This window comes from Mobula hypostoma, chromosome 2 (assembly GCF_963921235.1).
Source record: "Mobula hypostoma chromosome 2, sMobHyp1.1, whole genome shotgun sequence".
In the NCBI taxonomy this organism is placed as follows: domain Eukaryota; kingdom Metazoa; phylum Chordata; class Chondrichthyes; order Myliobatiformes; family Myliobatidae; genus Mobula; species Mobula hypostoma.
The window spans coordinates 250,429,407-250,451,577 of NC_086098.1; the positions used below are offsets into that span (position 1 = coordinate 250,429,407).

At 45.5% G+C, this 22,171-nt stretch overlaps 1 protein-coding gene across 1 annotated transcript in view; it reads right to left on the reverse strand.

Moving 5' to 3' along the window:
- ctnnbl1 (catenin, beta like 1) overlaps window positions 1-22,171 on the reverse strand; it is a 271,790-nt gene that overhangs the window by 26,404 nt on the left and 223,215 nt on the right. The window contains exons 14-15 of the mRNA XM_063032890.1: window positions 17,371-17,508; window positions 16,640-16,712 (exon numbers count right to left, since the gene is read on the reverse strand). Of these exons, the coding sequence (XP_062888960.1) occupies window positions 16,640-16,712; window positions 17,371-17,508 (211 nt within the window). The remainder of the gene's footprint in view (window positions 1-16,639; window positions 16,713-17,370; window positions 17,509-22,171) is intronic.

Consider the following 22,171-nt stretch of genomic DNA (forward strand, 5'->3'; position numbering starts at 1 on the left):
TAAGGGTGAGGGGGGAAAAGTTTAAAGGGAACATTGGGGGAGGCTTCTTCACACAGAGAGTGGTGGGAGTATGGAATGAGCTGCCAGACGAGGTGGTAAATGCGGGTTCTTTTTGAACATTTAAGAATAAATTGGACAGATACATGGATGGGAGGTGTATGGAGGGATATGGTGCGTGTGCAGGTCAGTGGGACTAGGCAGAAAATGCAAACAACAGGAATTCTGCAGATGCTGGAAATTCAAGCAACATACATCAAAGTTGCTGGTGAACGCAGCAGGCCAAGCAGCATCTATAGGAAGAGGCGCAGTCGACGTTTCAGGCCGAGACCCTTCGTCAGGACTAACTGAAGGAAGAGTGAGTAAGGGATTTGAAAGGTGGAGGGGGAGGGGGAGATGCAAAATGATAGGAGAAGACAGGAGGGGGAGGGATAGAGCCGAGAGCTGGACAGGTGAAAGGCAAAAGGGGATACGAGAGGATCATGGGACAGGAGGTCCGGGAAGAAAGACAAGGGGGGGGGGTGACCCAGAGGATGGGCAAGAGGTATATTCAGAGGGACAGAGGGAGAAAAAGGAGAGTGAGAGAAAGAACGTGTGCATAAAAATGAGTAACAGATGGGGTACGAGGAGGAGGTAGGGCATTAGCGGAAGTTAGAAAAGTCGATGTTCATGCCATCAGGTTGGAGGCTACCCAGACAGAATATAAGGTGTTGTTCCTCCAACCTGAGTGTGGCTTCATCTTTACAGTAGAGGAGGCCGTGGATAGACATGTCTGAATGGGAATGGGATGTGGAATTAAAATGTGTGGCCACTGGGAGATCCTGCTTTCTCTGGTGGACAGAGCGTAGATGTTCAGCAAAGCGGTCTCCCAGGCTGCGTCGGGTCTCACCAATATATAAAAGGCCACATCGGGAGCACCGGATGCAGTATATCACCCCAGTCGACTCACAGGTGAAGTGATGCCTCACCTGGAAGGACTGTTTGGGGCCCTGAATGGTGGTAAGGAAGGAAGTGTAAGGGCATGTGTAGCACTTGTTCCGCTTACACGGATAAGTGCCAGGAGGGAGATCAGTGGGGAGGGATGGGGGGGACGAATGGACAAGGGAGTTGTGTAGGGAGCAATCCCTGCGGAATGCAGAGAGAGGCGGGGAGGGAAAGATGTGCTTAGTGGTGGGATCCCGTTGGAGGTGGCGGAAGTTACGGAGAATAATATGTTGGACCCGGAGGCTGGTGGGGTGGTAGGTGAGGACCAGGGGAACCCTATTCCTAGTGGGGTGGTGGGAGGATGGAGTGAGAGCAGATGTACGTGAAATGGGGGAGATGCGTTTAAGAGCAGAGTTGATAGTGGAGGAAGGGAAGCCCCTTTCTTTAAAAAATGAAGACATCTCCCTCGTCCTAGAATGAAAAGCGTCATCCTGAGAGCAGATGTGGCGGAGACGGAGGAATTGCGAGAAGGGGATGGCGTTTTTGCAAGAGACAGGGTGAGAAGAGGAATAGTCCAGATAGCTGTGAGAGTCAGTAGGCTCATAGTAGACATCAGTGGATAAGCTGTCTCCAGAGACAGACAGAAAGATCTAGAAAGGGAAGGGAGGTGTCGGAAATGGACCAGTAAAGTTAATAAAGTCAACGAGTTCTGCATGCGTGCAGGAAGCAGCGCCAATGCAGTCGTCGATGTAGCGAAGGAAAAGTGGGGGACAGATACCAGAATAGGCACGGAACATAGATTGTTCCACCAAGCCAACAAAAAGGCAGGCATAGCTAGGACCCATACGGGTGCCCATAGCTACACCTTTAGTTTGGAGGAAATGGGAGGAGCAAAAGGAGAAATTATTAAGAGTAAGGACTAATTCCGCTAGACGCAGAAAATGGTTCGGCACAGCCAAGAAGGGCCAAAGGGCCTGTTTCTGTGCTGTAGTTTCTATGGTTCTATGGAGAGGGCATGACTTAAGGATTGAAGGGCGCCCATTCAGAACAGAAATGCGAAGAAATTTTTTTAGTCAGAGGGTGGTGAATCTATGGAATTTGTTGCCACGGGCAGCAGTGGAGGCCAAGTCATTGGGTGTATTTAAGGCAGAGATTGATAGGTATCTGAGTAGCCAGGGCATCAAAGGTTATGGTGAGAAGGCGGGGAAGTGGGACTAAATGGGAGAATGGATCAGCTCCTGATAAAATGGCGAAGCAGACTCGATGGGCTGAATGGCCGACTTCTGCTCCTTTGTCTTATGGTCTTATGAACTGTAGACCCTTATTGTAGTGGTGCCAGGTATTGGTATAATAATGTGCAATTACAAGCACAAATCCAACTCTATTGAGTTTCTGTCTTATTTTTAAAGCATGAAAGTAAACTGCTAATTTTTTTTATATAAAAGGGAGTCTTATTATTATGAAAGAACTGCAATATTTTATATTCAGAGAAAAAAATTACAATCAAGACAACTACTTGTGATTTAGCTGTTATCTACTACTGAGTGCATCAATTAGTCAGACAGTACGTACCAAGAAAATCACTCTGGTATCTATAACACTCTAACAGTTTATTATCAAGAATATGCTCTGAAATATATACGTATTGGCATAATTCTCCATTAAGTTCCGTAGCTTAGGAACGAGCAGTTTAGAAACTCAAGTGCTGGAAGATACACTAAGTAAATGTCATTACAGAGTTTGGTTTCTGCTCTTCACAAGTTTGCTAATAGCTATTAGTCATAGAGTCACAGAGCAATGCAGCCTGGATACAGTCCATGCTGAGCATAGTGCCAACCCAGCCAGTCACCAATTTCTTCATTTCGACCCATATCCCTCTAACCTCTGTTCCTCCACGTACCTATCCAAATGCTTATGAGCTATGATGTTGTGGCCATTACAGAGACTTGGATGGCTCAGAGGCAGGAATGGTTCCTTCGAGTACCAGGCCTTAGGTACGTCACAAAAGACAGGGAGGGAGGCAAAAGAGGTGGGGGGCATGGCACTTTGGCCAGAATAGTGTCACGGCTGCAGAAGAGGGGGAAGGAGACATGTTGGGATTGTCTACGGAGTCTCTGTGGGTGGAAGTTAGGGAGGAAACCCAGTTACAGGGAGAATGTTCAACTTCATGCAGACAGCTTGACAAATCAGGATTGAATATGGTGTCACAGCAGTGAGGCATCAGCCCTACTGGTTTTGTCACTGCGCCACATGTAAATTGTTACAGTATTTTCACTTGCATGCACTACCATTAAAATTTTCCAAGTGTCCTTTTTCAGAAATCAGCCTTTTGATTGACCTGGATCATTTCCCTTTAAAGTTCAAGTCCAAGACAAATTTATTACCAAAGTACATATACGTCATCATAGCAGAATCAGAATCAGGTACATGTAATGAAATTTGCTGTTTTATGGCAGGACTATATTGCAATACAATATATAAAAACTATAAATTACAATTAGTATACATAAAAAGAGAAAATTATATTAAATAAGTAGTGCAAAGACAAAGGAAAAGATACTGAGGTAGTGGTCATGGTGTTCAATGTCCATTCAGAAATTTGATGCCAGAGGGGAAGAAGCCATTCCTGAAAAGTTGAGTGTGTGTCTTCAGGCTCCCATGCCTCCTCCTTGCTGGAGGCACTGGGAAGATGGCATGTCCTGGGTGATGGGGTGCTCAGTGGTGGATGCAGCACCTTTCAAAGGTGTCCTGGATGCTGGGGAGGGTCATGGTCATGATGATCAGGTCTCTGGCACTGAGTCTGGTTCTGTGGCTCAGAAGGGAAGTGGGGAGAAGAGGTGAGTTGTCGTGATAAGGGATTGATTGGTTAGGGGAATGAAAGGAGGTTTTGTGGATGAGAATGACATACCTTGATGGTTGTTACTCCTGGGTGCCAGGGTCAGGGACATCTTGGATTGAGTCCACAGCTTTCTTAAGTGGGAGGGTGAGCAGTCAGATATCGTGGTCCACGTCAGGACCAATGAAATGGGTAGGAGGGGTGACGAAGTCCTGCAAAGTAAGCTCAGGAAGGTAGGTGCGAAGTTAAAGGACAGGACCTTCATGGTTGTGATCGCAGGGTTGCTATCTGTGCCATCTGCTGGTGATGCCTGAAGTAGAAAGGTCATGCAGTTTAACATGTTGTGAAAGGATTGCTGCAGAAAGGAGGGCTTCATAGTTTTGGATCATAGGGCTGTCTTCCAGGGAAGGTAGAACCCATACAGAAGGGAAGGTTTACACCTGAACTGGAGGGGTAATATCCTTGTAGGAAGGTAATCTAATGCTGCACAGGAGTGGGGGTTAAACTAGAGTTGCAGGGGAAGAGGCGTCTTTTTCTGTTAATCAAAAATTAAATCCACTGTGATTCCATGTTGTAAAACAATAAAACACAAAAACTTCCAAGGGAGGTGAATTCTTTTTATAGGCACTGTATATAGACACAGTACTAAGGAGCTGGTGGCAGACCTGAGGAGAGCTAAGGTACCAGCGACCCCTGTTTCCATCCAGGGGGTCAGTGTGGACATGGTGGAGGATTACAAATACCTGGGGATATGAATTGACAATAAACTGGACTGGTCAAGGAACACTGAGGCTGTCTACAAGAAGGGTCAGAGCTGTCTCTATTTCCTGAGGAGACTGAGGTCCTTTAACATCTGCCAGACGATGCTGAGGATGTTCTACGAATCTGTGGTGGCCAGTGCGATCATGTTTGCTGTTGTGTGCTGGGGCAGCAGGCTGAGGGTAGCAGACACTAACAGAATCAACAAACTCATTCGTAAGGCCAATAATGTTGTGGGGATGGAAATGGACTCTCTGACGGTGGTGTCTGAAAAGAGCATGCTGTCTAAGTTGCATGCCATCTTGGACAATGTCTCACATCCACTACATAATGTACTAGTTGGGCACAGGAGTGCATTCAGCCACAGACTCATTCCACTGAGATGCAACACAGAGCGTCATAGAAGGTCATTCCTGCCTGTGGCCACCAAACTTTACAACTCCTCCCTTGGCAGACAGAGCAGAGCAGGATCTTCCAGTGGCCACACATTTTAATTCCACATCCCATTCCCATTCTGACATGTCTATCCACGGCCTCCTCTACTGGAAAGATGAAGCCACACTCAGGTTGGAGGAACAACACCTTATATTCCGTCTGGGTAGCCTCCAACCTGATGGCATGAGCATCGTCTTCTCTAACTTCCGCTAATGCCCCACCTCCCCCTCGTATCCCATCCGTTATTTATTTTTATACACACATTCTTTCTCTCTCTCTTTCCTTTTTCTCCCTCTGTCCCTCTGACTATACCCCTTGCCCATCCTCTGGGTTTTTCCCCCCTTCCCCCTTTTTCCTTCTTCCTGGGCCTCCTGTCCCATGATCCTCTCATATTCCTTTTGCCAATCACCTGTCCAGCTCTTGGCTCCATCCCTCCTCCTCCTGTCTTCTCCTATCATTTTGGATCGCCCCCTCCCCCTTTCAAATCTCTTACTAGCTCTTCCTTCAGTTTGTCCTGATGAAGGGTCTTGGCTGAAACATCCTAGAGATGCTGCCTGACCTGCTGCATTCACCAGCAACTTTGATGTGTGTTTCTTTTAAACCCTCAGTTTTTCGTATAATATTCTTCATTTAGAAAATAGTCAACCCTTTCATTTCTTCTACCATACACTTCCCGACACTGTATTCCATGTACCACTTCTTTGCTCATTCTCCTAATTTGTCTAAGTCCTCCCCAGCCTCTCTACTTCCTCAGAACTACCTACCACTCCACCTATCTTCGTATCGTCTGCAAACTTTACAACAAAGCCACCAATTCTATCATCAATGTAAACCGAATCTGTCCCAACGCAGACTCTCGTGGACAAGTCACCCTGAAATTCATTTTCTTGCAGGTATTCACAATAGATACAAAGAAATACCAAAAATTGGTAAATATCCAATGTGCAAAATGCAAACTATGCAATACAACCCCCCCCAAAAACAAATAATAATAAAGAAATGAGTAATAAATAAAATGGAGGACATGAGATATGGAATCCTTGAAAGTGAGTCCATAGGTTGTGGAATTAGTTCAGTATTGAGGTGAGCAAATTTATCCACAATGGTTCAGGAGCTTGATGATTGAAGGGTAATAATTGCTCCTGAGCCTGGTGGTGTGGGACCTAAGGCTCCTATAGCTTCTTCCCTCACAGCAGTGAGAGCGAGCATGGTCTTGATGGCTTTTTAAATGCTTTATTGAAATTGAGAGATTGCTTTGCTTTGCTTGGGTGACATTTCTAATGCTCTAGATACTATTTATATTTCACCTGTCAATACTTGAGGAAAGTACTTAGTTTCTTTCTAAAATACAGTTTCAAATTTTAATATAGAGTATGGTATCCATGGAATTTAAATTGTGACTGAGATGACTTCTGCACGCCAAAGTTTGCTATGAGCAATTAAAAGACGAAAATCTCAGAGAGTCTGTGGAACCAATGATTTCTTCTTATAACAGAAGATGGTGGTTTGAACAGGCAATTGCATTTAATTAGACTTCACTGAACATTATTTCATGAAACATCAGGGTGTAATTTGACAAGGAAATATATCCAAATGTTTTGGTAATGTTAGGCAAAGGTCAATGGTGAAATGAGTGTGATGTACTGTACCAATGAAACCTGAAAAATAAATACAGGAAACACCAAATGCCACAATCATCAAATCATGCAGAATGTGTGGGGGACTGTCAGCAGTTCAGTCTGAAAACTGTTCACTGACTGGGAAAGAGGATTTGCAGAGAGGGCTGGTGAGGTAAAGGTAAGACAACAGTCTAGTTAATCTGGTGAGATCAGAATTGCAGTGGGGAGAAGCAGTGATTGAAATCATTAACTGATTCTCCCCTCTGCAACTCTGACCTCACCCTATTAAGTACACTCTTGTGAAGACAGAGGCAGTGGGGGGCGGGGGGGGGGAGCGGCAATGTGTTTCTATTTAACTGGATGTAAAAATGATATTTCATTTTTAGTTTATAAAGACCTGAATTGGAATTGGCCATCAACACTGCAGACAAAATTAATGTCCCAACAATTAAAAGGAATATTTAGATCCAACCTCATGCCTCTTTAAACAAATGCCCTTAGAAGTGCAGGCTTTTCTGCTTTGTTGATAGGTGCTGCATGCTGGTTTAACAATAATGCAGATGTGACGTTTGTTGCTTTCGTTCCTCACATTGCAGCTGGAGTGGTTAGACAAATCGCATGAAGCATTGCTTTCTAACTGTCAGCAAGTTGCACTGGAAAGCAGCAAGACCCGTGCAAGCATGGGACTGGTCCAGTTAGCAGTTTTCTTCCTCACTGAGAAAGGAGAACTCAATTACGGAGACGTACCTTAGTTAGTAATTCAAGCAACACATAGTAAAACAGCGCCAAAGAAGACAGCCAAGATCAATGGCAATCAAATTTAGGCCACAGCAGAACTGAATCATTTGAGGACTGTCATCGACAATCTATTCTCTTGCTTTATTATATTTTGTACCCATCACAGACAACTTCCAATTCATGTCCTCCCCAGGGGAAAGCAAGAAACAAGACTCAAGCATATAATCTATGCTGACACGCCAACTCCAGCACTGAACAAGTGCTGCAATGTCAGGAACACTGCCTCTTGGGTTTATTTTTAAATAGAAGGCCTGTCCAGATGCAGCACTTCTACAATGAGGAGGGGAGCGCTGGGTTCTCCTCAGCACAATTATCTTTCAACCAACTAACTAACATGTACTTAGATGTAATTTATTTTATATCTGCGAACACCAATTGCTTATATAAAAAACTACACTTCAAGAAATAGCATTGGCAGTGAAGCACAAAGACATCCCTAGGACGTGACTGAATACAAATTCTCTTCCATATAATCTTGGTCCATGCGACTTATTTATTTAGATACAGCACAGTAGTAGGCCCCTCTGGCCCAATGAGCCCACGCCATCCAAGTATGCCTATGTGACTAATTAACCTACCGTGGCGACCCACTTTCTGGCACACACGAACCGGCTCACAACAGCGCGCGCAGGCGGAGGGCCGGCCCCAAAAAGGGTGCCAGGCCATCTTCACCAGTGGGGGAGAATCCCGCGCGCGGAAAGGGTCTGGGAATATGCATTCCCCACAGCAATCCCGCCCCAGGGAGGGCGGGAACGGGAAGGCTTTAAAGCAGGCCGCGAAGTTTGAATAAATCTCTTTTCATCGCAACTCTAACTCACCGACTCCGTGTGGTTATTCTAGCGCTGTGTGTAGCACACCGCTACAATTGGCGACCCCAACGGCCAAAACAATATTTGGACCAGAGATAACCGACGCTGCATCTGTTCACGCAGTTTCGTTAAAACTGCCAAGCTTCTGGACGCTGCAACCCCATTTATGGTTCGAACAAGCAGAAGCTCAATTCCACATTCAGCAGATAACTTCGGAATCCACTCGCTACTACCACGTGCTGAGCTCACTCGACCAGGAGACAGCTGCACAAGTTAAGGAGTTTATACAGTTGCCCCCGGAGGACGGCAAATACACAGCATTCAAAGCCCTGCTCATAAGGACTTTCGGACTCTCACGGCGCGAACGAGCACGCCGCTTAATGCACCTGGATGGTTTGGGAGACAGGCCGCCGTCAGCATTAATGAACGAGATGCTGGCCCTGGCTGAAGGACACAAACCTTGCCTCATGTTTGAGCAGGCGTTCCTAGAGCAACTGCCCGAGGACATATGCCTGCTGCTGTCCGATGCAGATTTCAGCAACCCCCGGGAGGTGGCAGCCCGAGCAGATGTGCTGTAGAATGCCAGGAAAGAGAGAGGAGCATCCGTCGCACAGATCACCAAGCCGCGTGCCCAACGACAGACCGGACCAGGCCCGGCAGCAGAGCCTACAAAACCCGGCGACGGGAGTGAGGAGCCCAACGAACAATGGTGTTTCTACCACCAGCGGTGGGGCACGGAGGCCCACCGCTGCAGACCACCCTGCAAATTCCCGGGAAACGCCAGGGCCAGCCGCCACTGATGGCTACGGCGGCTGGCCATCAGGACAGCCTCCCGTACGTCTGGGACAAGCAGTCGGGACACCGCTTTTTGGTCGACACCGGAGCGGAGGTCAGCGTCTTACCTCCAACAAGTTATGATATCCGCAACAGAGAACCGGGACCCACCCTGAGGGCTGCAAATGGCAGCACAATACGAACCTACGGCACCCGCACGGTGCGGCTACAGTTCAGCTCCAGCCGGTTCACGTGGGACTTCACACTGGCCACCGTGGCCCAGCCACTCCTGGGGGCGGATTTTCTACGAGCCCACAGCCTGCTGGTCGACCTGCAAGGGAAGCGATTAGTCCACGCCAAGACTTTTCAAACGTTCTCCCTGGGTGAAGCACAGTTGCCAGCCCCACACCTGGACTCCATCACGCTGTCCGACGACGAATTCACCAAGGTTCAGGCGGATTTCCCATCAGTACTGACACCGCAGTTCACGGCAGCCATGCCCAGACACGGAGTACAGCACCACATCCCGACCCAGGGACCACCCCTCCACGCCCGTGCTCGAAGGCTTCCCCCGGACAAGCTCCGACTGGCGAAGGAGGAGTTCAAGAAGATGGAGGAATTGGGGATCATACGACGGTCCGACAGCCCATGGGCCTCCCCCCTTCACATGGTGCCCAAGGCAATGGGGGGCTGGAGACCATGCGGTGACTACCGCAGACTGAACGAGGCTACAACGCCAGACCGCTACCCTGTGCCGCACATTCAAGACTTCGCAGCAAACCTACACGGCGCAAGGATCTTTTCCAAGGTAGACCTCGTCCGGGGATACCATCAAATCCCTGTACATCCGAATGACATCCCCAAAACAGTACTTATCACCCCGTTCGGACTTTTCGAATTCCTCCGAATGTCGTTTGGTCTAAAGAATGCCGCACAGACTTTACAGCGGCTAATGGACGCGGTGGGACGCAACCTGGACTTTGCATTCATCTATTTGGACGATATCCTCATAGCCAGCAGTAGTCGTCAGGAGCATCTGTCCCACCTCCGCCAGCTCTACTCCCGCCTGAGCGAATTCAGCCTTATAATCAACCCAGCCAAATGCCAGTTCGGACTCGACACCATCGACTTCCTGGGCCACAGGATTACTAAAGACGGTGCAACCCCGCTGCCCGCCAAGGCAGACGTGGTCCGCAACTTCCCCCGACCCAACACAATCAAAGACCTGCAGGAATTCGTGGGTATGGTGAATTTCTACCACCGTTTCCTCCCCTCAGCAGCCCGAACCATGTGCTCCCTGTTCACTCTGATGTCGGGTAAGGGCAAGGACATTACCTGGGACGAAGAGGCCGCAACCGCTTTAGTTAAAACCAAAGAAGCCTTGGCAAATACCGTGATGCTAGTGCACCCCAGAACGGACGTTCCTACTGCCCTCACAGTGGACACATCCAACACAGTTGTCGGTAGAGTGCTGGAACAACTCATCGAGGGTCGCTGGCAACCCCTGGTGTTCTTCAGCAAACACCTACGACCACCTGAACTCAAATACAGTGCTTTCGACCGGGAGCTATTGGCAATATACCTGGCAATTCGGCATTTCACGTACTTCTTAGAAGGTAGGCCCTTCACCGCGTTCACAGACCACAAACTGCTTACCTTTGCGTTTATGAAGGTGTCGGACCCCTGGCTGTCCCGCCAGCAGCGACATTTGTCCTACATCTACGAGTACACGACGGACATCCTGCATGACTCTGGAAAGAACAACATTGTGGCGGACGCACTATCCAGACCTACCATACAGGCTCTGTCCCAGGGGGTGGACTATGCAGCGCTGGCAGAGGCATAGCAGGCAGACGCTGAGATCTCCAGTTACAGGACTGCAGTCTCCGGTTTGCAGCTCCAAGACCTCCCCGTAGGCCCAGGTGAGAGGACCGTACTAAGTGACGTAGCTACTGGCCAACCCCGCCCCGTCATCCCAGCAGGCTGGCGCCGGCGGGTTTTCGAGTCCATTCACAATTTAGCGCACCCCTACATCAGGACAACCGTCCGGCTGGTCGCCAACAGGTTTGTGTGGCATGGACTGCGTAAACAGGTCAGTGAATGGGCCAAAACGTGCATGCAGTGCCAAACGGCCAAGGTGCAGTGGCACACCAAGGCTCCGCTGCAGCGGTTTGAACCCACCCGCCGGAGGTTCGACCACATCCATGTGGATATCGTGGGGCCCCTGCCAGTGTCACGAGGAGCGCGGTACCTCCTAACTATGATAGACCGGTTCACCAGATGGCCAGAGGCAGTCCCGCTCACCGACACCACCTCCGAATCCTGCGCCCGAGCACTGATTGCAACCTGGGTAGCCTGCTTCGGGGTACCGGCCCACATTACCTCCGACAGGGGCGTCCAGTTCACCTCCAGCCTGTGGTCGGCTATGGCCAGCCTTTTAGGATCGCAGCTACACCACACAACTGCCTACCACCCACAGTCGAACGGACTAGTGGAGCGCTTCCACCGTCACCTGAGTTCGGCTCTCATGGCCCGCCTGGAGGGGCCTAACTGAGTGGACGAGCTTCCCTGGGTCCTGCTCGGAATCCGCACGGCGCCCAAAGAGGATCCGCACACCTCGTCGGCCGAGTTGGTGTATGGCGCACCCCTGGTAGTCCCAGGAGAGTTTATACCAGCCCCAAGGGGGCAAGAGGAAGAACCCACAGCAGTCCTGGACAGACTACGGGAGAGGCTTGGTAACCTGGCCCCCATCCCCACTTCACAGCACGGACAGAGCCCGACCTGCGTACCCAAAGACCTGCAGAACTGTAAGTTTCTTTTTGTACGACAGGGCGGACACCGGGCACCGCTACAGCGGCCCTACGAGGGGCCGTTTAAGGTGATCAGGAACAACGGGTCCACGTTCATGCTGGACATTGGGGAGAGAGAGGAGGTTTTCACGGTGGATCGACTCGAACCGGCCCATGTGGACTTGGCGCAGCCGGTCCAGGCTCAGGCACCGCGGCACAGGGGCAGACCTCCCAAACAGAGGCCGATCCAGACTGTGGACATTGCTGGCACACACGAACCGGCTCACAACCGCGCGCGCAGGCAGAGGGCCGGCCCTAAAAAGGGCGCCAGGCCATCTTCACCAGCAGGGGGAAAATCCCGCGCGCGGAAAGGGTCTGGGAATATGCATTCCCCACAGCAATCCTGCCCCAGGGAGGGCGGGAACGGGAAGGCTTTAAAGCAGGCTGCGAAGTTTGACTAAATCTCTTTTCATCGCAACTCTAACTCACCGACTCCGTGTGGTTATTCTAGCGCTGTGTGTAGCACACTGCTACACTACTAGCCTGTACGTCTTTGGAATGTGTAAGGAAACCGGAGCACCCAGAGGAGACCCACGTGGTCATGGGGAGAACGTACAAACTCCTTACTGACGGTGGCAGGAATTGAACCCAGTTGGCTAGTGTTGTAGCATTACACTAACTGTTATGCTACAATGCTGAGAGACTTGTGCATATATGCCATTAAAAGAGAGTCCTCTTTTCTACAATATTCCTAAAATCGGTAAATTTTGGATGGAAAAAGAATTCAGTGGCAAAGACAAAGCAGAAACTTTCTTTCATTTCCTGCTAAAAAAAATTGTGTTTAGAAAACATTCATTGTAATAATAGAATTATAAATTGTAAAAATAATAATAGCTCATATTATTATTTTTGGTGCCAGTGGAATGCAGGCAGAGCACCACCAAATGCAGTGACTTCTTTCTGCTTTCATTTGTTTTTTCTTACTGCTTAAACCATAAAAGAGAGAGAGGGTCAAGTGGAGTATGGGGTAGAGTCAGAGTGCGAACTGGAGCCTTTGACTTGAGAGGCTTCAATAAGAAGAGGCTGAAGCCAAAGAAACAAGCAAGAAGGGTGGGGTTTTCCTTTTATCATTGCTGATCTGGTCTTCGTTGCCCACAGTACAGTGCAGGCAGGATGGCAGATATGGCTCAGGAATGCTATTCCTTTAGGATGTAGGAGTCCATGGGAATGGGATGCTCTTCCCTGCGGGAAGCTCAGCCAACTCCAGCTCACGAAAGACCACATTAAGGAGCTGGAGCTGGATGAAGTAAGGATCACTTGGGAGGCAGAGCAATCGATAGATAAGACTTTTGAGCAGGTGGTTACACCAAGTGTGCAGAATTCAGGGAGTCGAAGGGTGAACGGTGAGACAGGTAAAGAGAAAAAAAGTCAGTGTAGAATCCCCCTGTAGCCATTCCTCTTACCAAAAGATATACCCTTCCAGTACTGATCAGCTGGATGACCTATGTTGGCAAGGCAGCAGCAGCCAGACCAGTAGCACTGTGGTCAGCTCTGAGCCTCAGAAGGGTAGGGTGAAGTCAGGCCGAGCAATAGTCATTGGGGACTTGATAGTTAGGAGGCAGCAAAAGTGATGCCAAATAGTGCGTTGTCTCCCGGGGGCTAGTGTCCAGGATATCACTTGAAGGGGAGTGAGCAGTCAGAGGTCATGGTGGGTGAAAGGGGAAAGATTTAGGGGGAATTACTTCAACTCAGAAAGTGGTGGGAATGTGGAACCAGCTGCTATCTGATGTGGTAAATGCGGACTCACTCTTAAGTTTTAAGAACAATTTGTATAAATACATGGATGGGAGAGGTCAGGAGGGTTATAGACTAGGTGCGGGTCAATGGGACTAACCGAATAAAGTTTTGGCACAGACTAGAAGGGCCGAATGGCCTGTTTTCTGTGCTGTAATGTTCTATGGTTCTATGAAAAGCAAAAGGTTCAAAAACAAGCAAATCAGAAGATGATCTTTATACTGAAACACAAGACAATCTACTTATGGAACATGTTTTGGTGATTTGGTAATATATGATTCAAGTTTTGGATGCTTGATGAAAATATATTTGATTTGCTCTTTTGTAAATACTTAGATAAATATTTAAAATTTAAAATGTAGAACATCTTGTAATAATTTTAAAAGACATCAAGGACCCCCAGCATCCAGGCCACGCTCTGGTCTTGCTGCTGCGATCGGGAAGGAGGTACAGCAGCCTTAGGTCCCACATTTCCAGATTCAGGAATCATCAGGCTCCTGAACCAGTGGGGATAGTTTCACTCACCACAACACTGTACTGATTCCACAAACTATGGACTTCCTTTCAAGGGCTCTACAACTCATGCTCTCACCCCCCGACATAGATACACACACACACACACACACACAGAAAACAATAATAAATAAATAATATGATAAAATTTGTTTTCTTTTTGTATTTGCAGAGTTTGTTTTTTGCTGCTTGTCTGTCTTTGCTGGTTTTCATTGATTCTGTTCTACTTCTTTGTTCTTGATTAATTTATTGAGATACAGCAGAGCAGGCCTTCCAGTCCTTTGAGCTGCACCACCCAGCACTCTCCCAATTTAATCCCAGCCTAATCACGGGACAGTTTACAATGACCAATCAATCTACCATCTAGTACTGGAGTGTGGGAGGAAACCAGAGCATCCGGAGGAAACCAACACGATCATGGGGTGAACAAACTCCTTACAGGCTGAGGAGGTCCGCAAGAAATGAATCTCAGGGTAGTATATTGCAACATTTATGTACTTTGATAGACATAGTAGGATAGCATTCCAAAAAACATTGTTTTTAAGAAATAATTTACATTTAGAAATCTTTGGCTTCCTATAGATATGGGTTTTGAAACTGGAGTACACATTCTCCTTGGAGAACAGAGTACCACAAAGGGAACCAATTCTGTACTCTCAGAGTAAGAGCAGCTACTGCCTTAGTGCTGATTTCTGCACATTTGTCATGGGAGTGTGTTTCCATACATAGCTAGGGGACATAATAAAACAAACAAAAAGTTATTATGCTGCGAATGTGCAGTTAATGAACCCACAATCTATTATTCTTCAGCTCTGTCTCAAACATTATGCACTCCCTCTGGGCCCAAAGACTGTCAAAGTCACGGCTAAATGAGCCCAAATGCATGTAATATAAAACTACAAGCATCATTTGTACACAATATTCCAGTAAATAAGCTTACAGAGTAGTACGCTGTCCCAATGTAGGTTATCTATGCTTGATATTTTGTTGCATACAATAAACCAAAAATATCTTTTCCTGAAACACAATGCCATGCAAGAGATAGTAGATATTTCTAATGCAAAACTCAAAGATTAACTGAGACTCACTTAAGGGTTGGAAAAATAATATATATCAAGCATTTACTGAAGAATTAACCTCTGTCCAGTTATTATATCACAACAGCCAAAGAATGCAACAAAATCCAGTCCCAATTTAAAGAATTAATTCATTGAAATGCTCTTCAAATATTGCAGCAAGCTTGAGCAGTTTGAATTTGCTAAGTTACTGTTTGCAGATAATATGCGCTTAAAAATAATCAAACACCAACCAGGAGCAAGATAAACTCGTTTTAAATATATAAAATGACATTTTATACAAATAGAACTTTACTTATAGATTAAACATAAGACATTCTGCCTGATGAAGGGTCTCAGCTCGAAACCTCGACTCTTTATCCCTCTCCATAGATGCTGCATTTTGTGTGTGTTACACTCTATTGAAAAATTCCAGTCAACCCAATGGCTCAATCCCTGATTTTTCAAACCATTAATCCCACTTCGTTTGCAAATACTATCCCAGCTGACGACAAAGTGCATTAATGGTTACGTGCCCAAATGACCCCACAAAATCACAAATTACCAAGCTAAAGTACAAGTGGATTATGAAGATCTATTAAATAATCTCTATTAATCCGTATTCAGCTAATTTGATTAGGTTATAAAATGTTCATATCAGAGATAGCAGACGTATTAGAATTAAACCGAACACAATGTTCTTTTCAATGGCAAACAAGGGCATTTCCACAACTGTACTCGGACCTCTAGGTAGGGGCCAATAATTTGAGCACCCTGCTGCAGCCAAAAAATTCCTTCAAATTTCCGACTGAAAACCTTAGAGAGGTTAGGCTGGCCACTGAGACAGAGCACGTGAATCAACCTGTACAATTGCCTCAGATGCTGGATCACAGAATCAAATGAGCTCCTCAAAATGAGGCAGGTGGGCTCGGCAGTTTTCATCCACACAACTGCATTTAACTTGTTTTCGAGAATTATAGATCAAAACATTCATCCAATACCTTCTATACACCCAATTCAATATGCACAAATAAAAATGATAGTCCTCTCAAATGAGGAAAAATTCTTAAACGCCATTTAGACAGGCACATGAACACGCAGTGAATGGAGGGATATGGATCATGTGCAGGTAAATGGGATCAGATTAATTTGGCATCATGGTTAGCACAGACATTGTGGGCTGAAGGGCCTCTTCTAGCATAACATCTTCTACTGCAATATTAATACAGACAACAATCCGATGAATAAAATGTCACACTCTGGAATCACTGCCATATCATATCAAGCTGCATCACTAGCCCCAAGCTGCAAAGAACATGTACAAAGTTAGCACATTCATTGTTGCCCTGATGCGAATATGCACTGTCAAAGTATGGCAATGTAGACTAACATTGATGAGCTCGAGGGAGAAATGTTTGTTCTTCTCAACAAGGGTAGAATTATTTATTATAAGAAAATATGGCATTTGTGGGCAGCTGTTCAACCAATAGAAGCATTTAGAATTAATGGCTTATATGCTGAACACTTTCACTCATACCTCTCAAGATATGTCGAACCACTTTGGTCGAACCACCTCGCATATTCAGAATCTGGTGCACACGCTGCTTTATCTAAAAACAAGCACAAACAATCTCAGTACATTCCCTCCCCAGTTACAACTTGCTATTCAGTGCACTACTGTTCAAATCATCTTACTTTTCAATGAACATATCAAATAATTCTTAAATTTGTGAACAAGAAAAGTTACCAGGTGTCAAAGCTGTGTAAATATTGTTCTAAAATAGTTTTCTTATTGCTGGCATGTAATAGCTGTGATACTGGTTGGATGAAAGTGGAAAAGATGAATGTGCTTCAGGTGAGTCAGATACCCAAGAAGTTGAAAAACTGGAATCTTACTGGAGGAGTAGGCTAATGGTTGTATCATCCTTAATGATTCCACTCTCAAATTTACAGAAATCTTATGGAATGAGCTGAACCCATTTAACAAAGAGTGATGAATTTCACAGTTTGAAGCACAATTCCAATTAAGGATAAATCCAGAAAATAAATGTGCACAGACAAAATTCAAAACATTTGTGCCTCATAAGTGCTTGTTAAGCACACTTGATTGTAGTTTCAGTTTTCCAGGGTTCACATGAAACAATGTATATGATCAATAACTTTCAAAAGTCAGCCTCAATTTCCCCATATACCATCAGCTATAAAAATGCACTCATCACAGATATATTTGGGTATGAAGAATTCTTAGTGAATAGATTCTGAAATCACCTGAGGGATTCCAGCACTGCAGGTCTCCACCATGATGTAACAAACTAACTGAAGGACGAACAGGCCAGCATCCAAACGCCTCAGGTAAAATTCATCTTCCATATCATCATCAATTATTTCCCCTTGACGGACCATATCCTGGATAAACAAGGATAATAGCATAAACAAGAGTTTAGCATTTTCACTGACAGCAACAAAAACTGGAATTAACTGACTGACAAAACCAAAAGGAAGAGGCCTACCTCAGCAGCTTAAAATTATAAAAAGGAGAGATTTAATTTTTTTTAAAACATCAAATATTTCAAAACTAGAAGTCAATCAATACCAAGATAAATGGTTATTTTCAACCATACTTGGTAAGCTGCAGTAAAGGAATTTTTGTTTTGAGTAGTTTGATTCTTTCTAATTTAAAGGGAGAATACTTTCTTCACACTTTTTTTGGAAAAAAAGGCAAATTATACATATCTACCTATAATATGGTATATTTAAAAATACCCAACATTAGTTGGCTTTCATGGAAATTATGAGCATATTTCAAAAGTAATTATTGGTTAAGACACACTGTGAGAACTTCCAAGATTATCATGGGCATCTAAGAAAGTAAGCATACTTACACACTTCAAAAGCCAGTACACATTTACAGGAAAAACACACACAAAATGCTGGAGGAACTCAGCAGGCCAGGCAGCATCTACGGAAAAAAAGTACAGTCGACATTTTGGGCTGAAACCCTTTTGCAGGACTGAAGAGAAAAAAGCTGAGGTGTAGATTTGAAAAGTGGGGGGAGGGGAGAGAGAAATGCCAGGCAATAAGTGAAACTTGGAGGTAGGGATGAAGCAAAGAGCTAGGAAGTTGATTGATGAAAGAGACAGAAGGCCATGGAAGAAAGAAGAAAGAAGAAAGGGAATGGGAAGTGGAATTAAAATGGGCGGCCACTGGCAGATCCCGCTTGTTCTGGCGGACGGAGTGTAGATGCTTGGCAAAGCGGTCTCCCAATCTACATCGGGTCTCCAATATATAAGAGCCAACACTGAGAGCACCAAACACTGTACATGACCCCAACAGACTCACAGGTGAAGTGTCGCCTCACCTGGAAGGACTGTTTGGGACCCTGAATGGTACTGAGGGAGGTGGTGTAGGGGCAGCTGTTCACCCATTTTAATTCCACTTTCCATTTCCATTCCGCTATGTCCATCCATGGCCTCCTCCAGTATTTTGTGTGTGTTGCTCTGGATTTCCAGCATCTGCAGATTTTTTCTTGTTTGTTAACATTTACAGGAATTCAGAATTGATCATTTTCGGATGTAAACAGGTATATATCAGTCTTTGCCTCTTCAATGCAGTGATTGTACCCGAATCCACCACTTCCTCTGGCAGCTCATTGGTCCATCATGTCTACGCCAACTGTTTTGCCCACTCTAATCATATTTGCCACATTAGTTCTTGTACCCTTCTATGCCTTGCTTATTGAAGTTCTTGTCGAAATGGCTCATAAATGTTGTGATTGTACCGATTCCATCACCTCCTCTGGCAGACCAATCACGAACATCAGTTATTATGTGCAATTATTTCCCCCATTACTTACGGTAGTTACAGCCGGGGTGTTAATGGGGACAAGCTCCCACTACCTATAAAGTGCTCTCAATGGCATGTGCCTTAAACAGCCTCTGACAACCAAGTCCAGCTCCTGACCTTTACGTGTGGCTTGGCTACTAAACCTGGCAGGGCTGTTTCTACCGAAGGGTTACTAAAGATGGGTTACTAGTGCCTTAAAACTAGTCGCTTTGGGCAGATGCGGCTCGTCAACCATGGTTAGCAGTTCACCAAGGAGAAGGGAAAACTGCCCTCAATCCTCCACTCTCTTGTGGCTATACCCGCTCACTGGGCAGGCTTCAGGAGTAAACCCCCAGGGAAAAATCCGGAGTTGGAGTCCTGTAGGCAGTCCTACATTGAGTTCAATGCTGACTGGCAACTCCTGCAACACTGCTGGTACTGAACTTTATTGGTCTCTGCTGTTCTTTTGGGTTCATCAGATGTGTGGTGAGGGGAAGCCTCCATATTATACTGCTCAGGTTTGCCTATCTAGACAGCTAGGACACAACATCCGTGGCTGACCCTGATTGACGAAGGCCTCACAAATATTCCCTTGTCAAATTCCTCCTTCAGACCTTACACTAATTGTTTATCATATCTCTACCATGACAAAAAGATTTTAATTACTTACCCTAACTATTCCTCTTAATTTTGTATATCTCTATCAGGTCACCTCTTTTGTTTCCTCCAGGGATAACAAACCCAGTCTAATCAATCTCTCTCCATTAGTGAAATCCTCCAATCCAGGCAACATCCTGGTGAATCTTTTCTGCGTTTTCTTCAGCATAATTACCTACCTCCTATAATATGGCCAGATCTCTACACAGTACTCCCTGTGCAGCCAAACAAGTGTTTATAGTTATGATATACCATTCTAACAGTTATATTCTATGCATTAAGCTTCTGTCTACGTGGCTTGCTACTTTCAGGGATCTCTTTACTATCTGCTTTCAATTAATTAGTAACTCTTAAACATTTTGCCTTGAGAGAAAATAAACAAATTAGCTGAATTTACGGATTTCTCCTCACTTAAAATATAGTTACTTTTATGGAGGTACGACTGAGCAAAGGACTATCATAAGATCCAGTCAAAATAGCAATTTCAACATGTTTAAAAACCAATGAAAACAGTTTTTGTAAAATGAGAAATACTAAAATACTGAAGAATGAATGATAAAAACTGAAATAAACGCTAAATTTGAAATTGAGGTGATTGATAGTAGGTTATGCCTCAAATCTTCCCACTTAAAGATCGCAGGGATGAACTACAACAATTGTTCATCCCAGTTTGGCAAAAGAATAAATCAAGGAAGGTACTGCACCCGTGGCTGACAAGGGAAATTAGGGATAGTATCAATTCCAAAGAAGAAGCATACAAATTAGCCAGAAAAAGTGGCTCACCTGAGGACTGGGAGAAATTCAGAGTTCAGCAGAGGAGGACAAAGGGCTTAATTAGCAAGGAGAAAAAAGATTATGAGAGAAAACTGGCAGGGAACATAAAAACTGACTGTAAAAGCTTTTATAGATATGTGAAAAGAAAAAGATTGGTTAAGACAAATGTAGGTCCCCTACAGACAGAAACAGGTGAATTGATTATGGGGAGCAAGGACGTGGCAGACCAATTGAATATTTCTTTAGTTCTGTCTTCACTAAGAAGGACATAAATAATCTTCCGGAAATAGTAGGGGACAGAGGGTCCAGTGAGATGGAGGAACTGAGGGAAATACATGTTAGTAGGGAAGTGGTGTTAGGTAAATTGAAGGGATTAAAGGCAGATAAATCCCCAGGGCCAGATGGTCTGCATCCCAGAGTGCTTAAGGAAGTAGCCCAAGAAATAGTGGATGCATTAGTGATAATTTTTCAAAACTCTTTAGATTCTGGACTAGTTCCTGAGAATTGGAGGGTGGCTAATGTAACCCCACTTTTTAAAAAAGGAGGGAGAGAGAAACCGGGGAATTATAGACTGGTTAACCTAACATCGGTGGTGGGGAAACTGCTGGAGTCAGTTATCAAAGATGTGATAACAGCACATTTGGAAAGCGGTGAAATCATCGGACAAAGTCAGCATGGATTTGTGAAAGGAAAATCATGTCTGACGAATCTCATAGAATTTTTTGAGGATGTAACTAGTAGAGTGGATAGGGGAGAACCAGTGGATGTGGTATATTTGGATTTTCAGAAGGCTTTTGACAAGGTCCCATACAGGAGATTAGTGTGCAAACTTAAAGCACACGGTATTGGGGGTAAGGTATTGATGTGGATAGAGAATTGGTTGGCAGACAGGAAGCAAAGAGTGGGAATAAACGGGACCTTTTCAGAATGGCAGGCAGTGACTAGTGGGGTACCGCAAGGCTCAGTGCTGGGACCCCAGTTGTTTACAATATATATTAATGACTTGGATGAGGGAACTAAATGCAGCATCTCCAAGCTTGTGGATGACACGAAGCTGGGCGGCAGTGTTAGCTGTGAGGAGGATGCTAAGAGGATGCAGGGTGACTTGGACAGGTTAGGTGAGTGGGCAAATTCATGGCAGATGCAATTTAATGTGGATAAATGTGAAGTTATCCACTTTGGTGGCAAAAACAGGAAAACAGATTATTATCTGAATGGTGGCCGATTAGGAAAAGGGGAGGTGCAACGAGACCTGGGTGTCATTATACACCAGTCATTGAAAGTGGGCATGCAGGTACAGCAGGCAGTGAAAAAGGCGAATGGTATGCTGGCATTTATAGCAAGAGGATTCGAGTACAGGAGCAGGGAAGTACTACTGCAGTTGTACAAGGCCTTGGTGAGACCACACCTGGAGTATTGTGTGCAGCTTTGGTTCCCTAATCTGAGGAAAGACATCCTTGCCATAGAGGGAGTACAAAGAAGGTTCACCAGATTGATTCCTGGGATGGTAGGACTTTCATATGATGAAAGACTGGATGAACCAGGCTTATACTCGTTGGAATTTAGAAGATTGAGGGGGGATCTGATTGAAACGTATAAAATCCTAAAGGGATTGGACAGGCTAGATGCAGGAAGATTGTTCCCGATGTTGGGGAAGTCCAGAACGAGGGGTCACAGTTTGAGGATAAAGGGGAAGCTTTTTAGGACCGACATTAGGAAAAACTTCTTCACACAGAGAGTGGTGAATCTGTGGAATTCTCTGCCACAGGAAACAGTTGAGGCCAGTTCATTGGCTATAATTAAGAGGGAGTTAGAT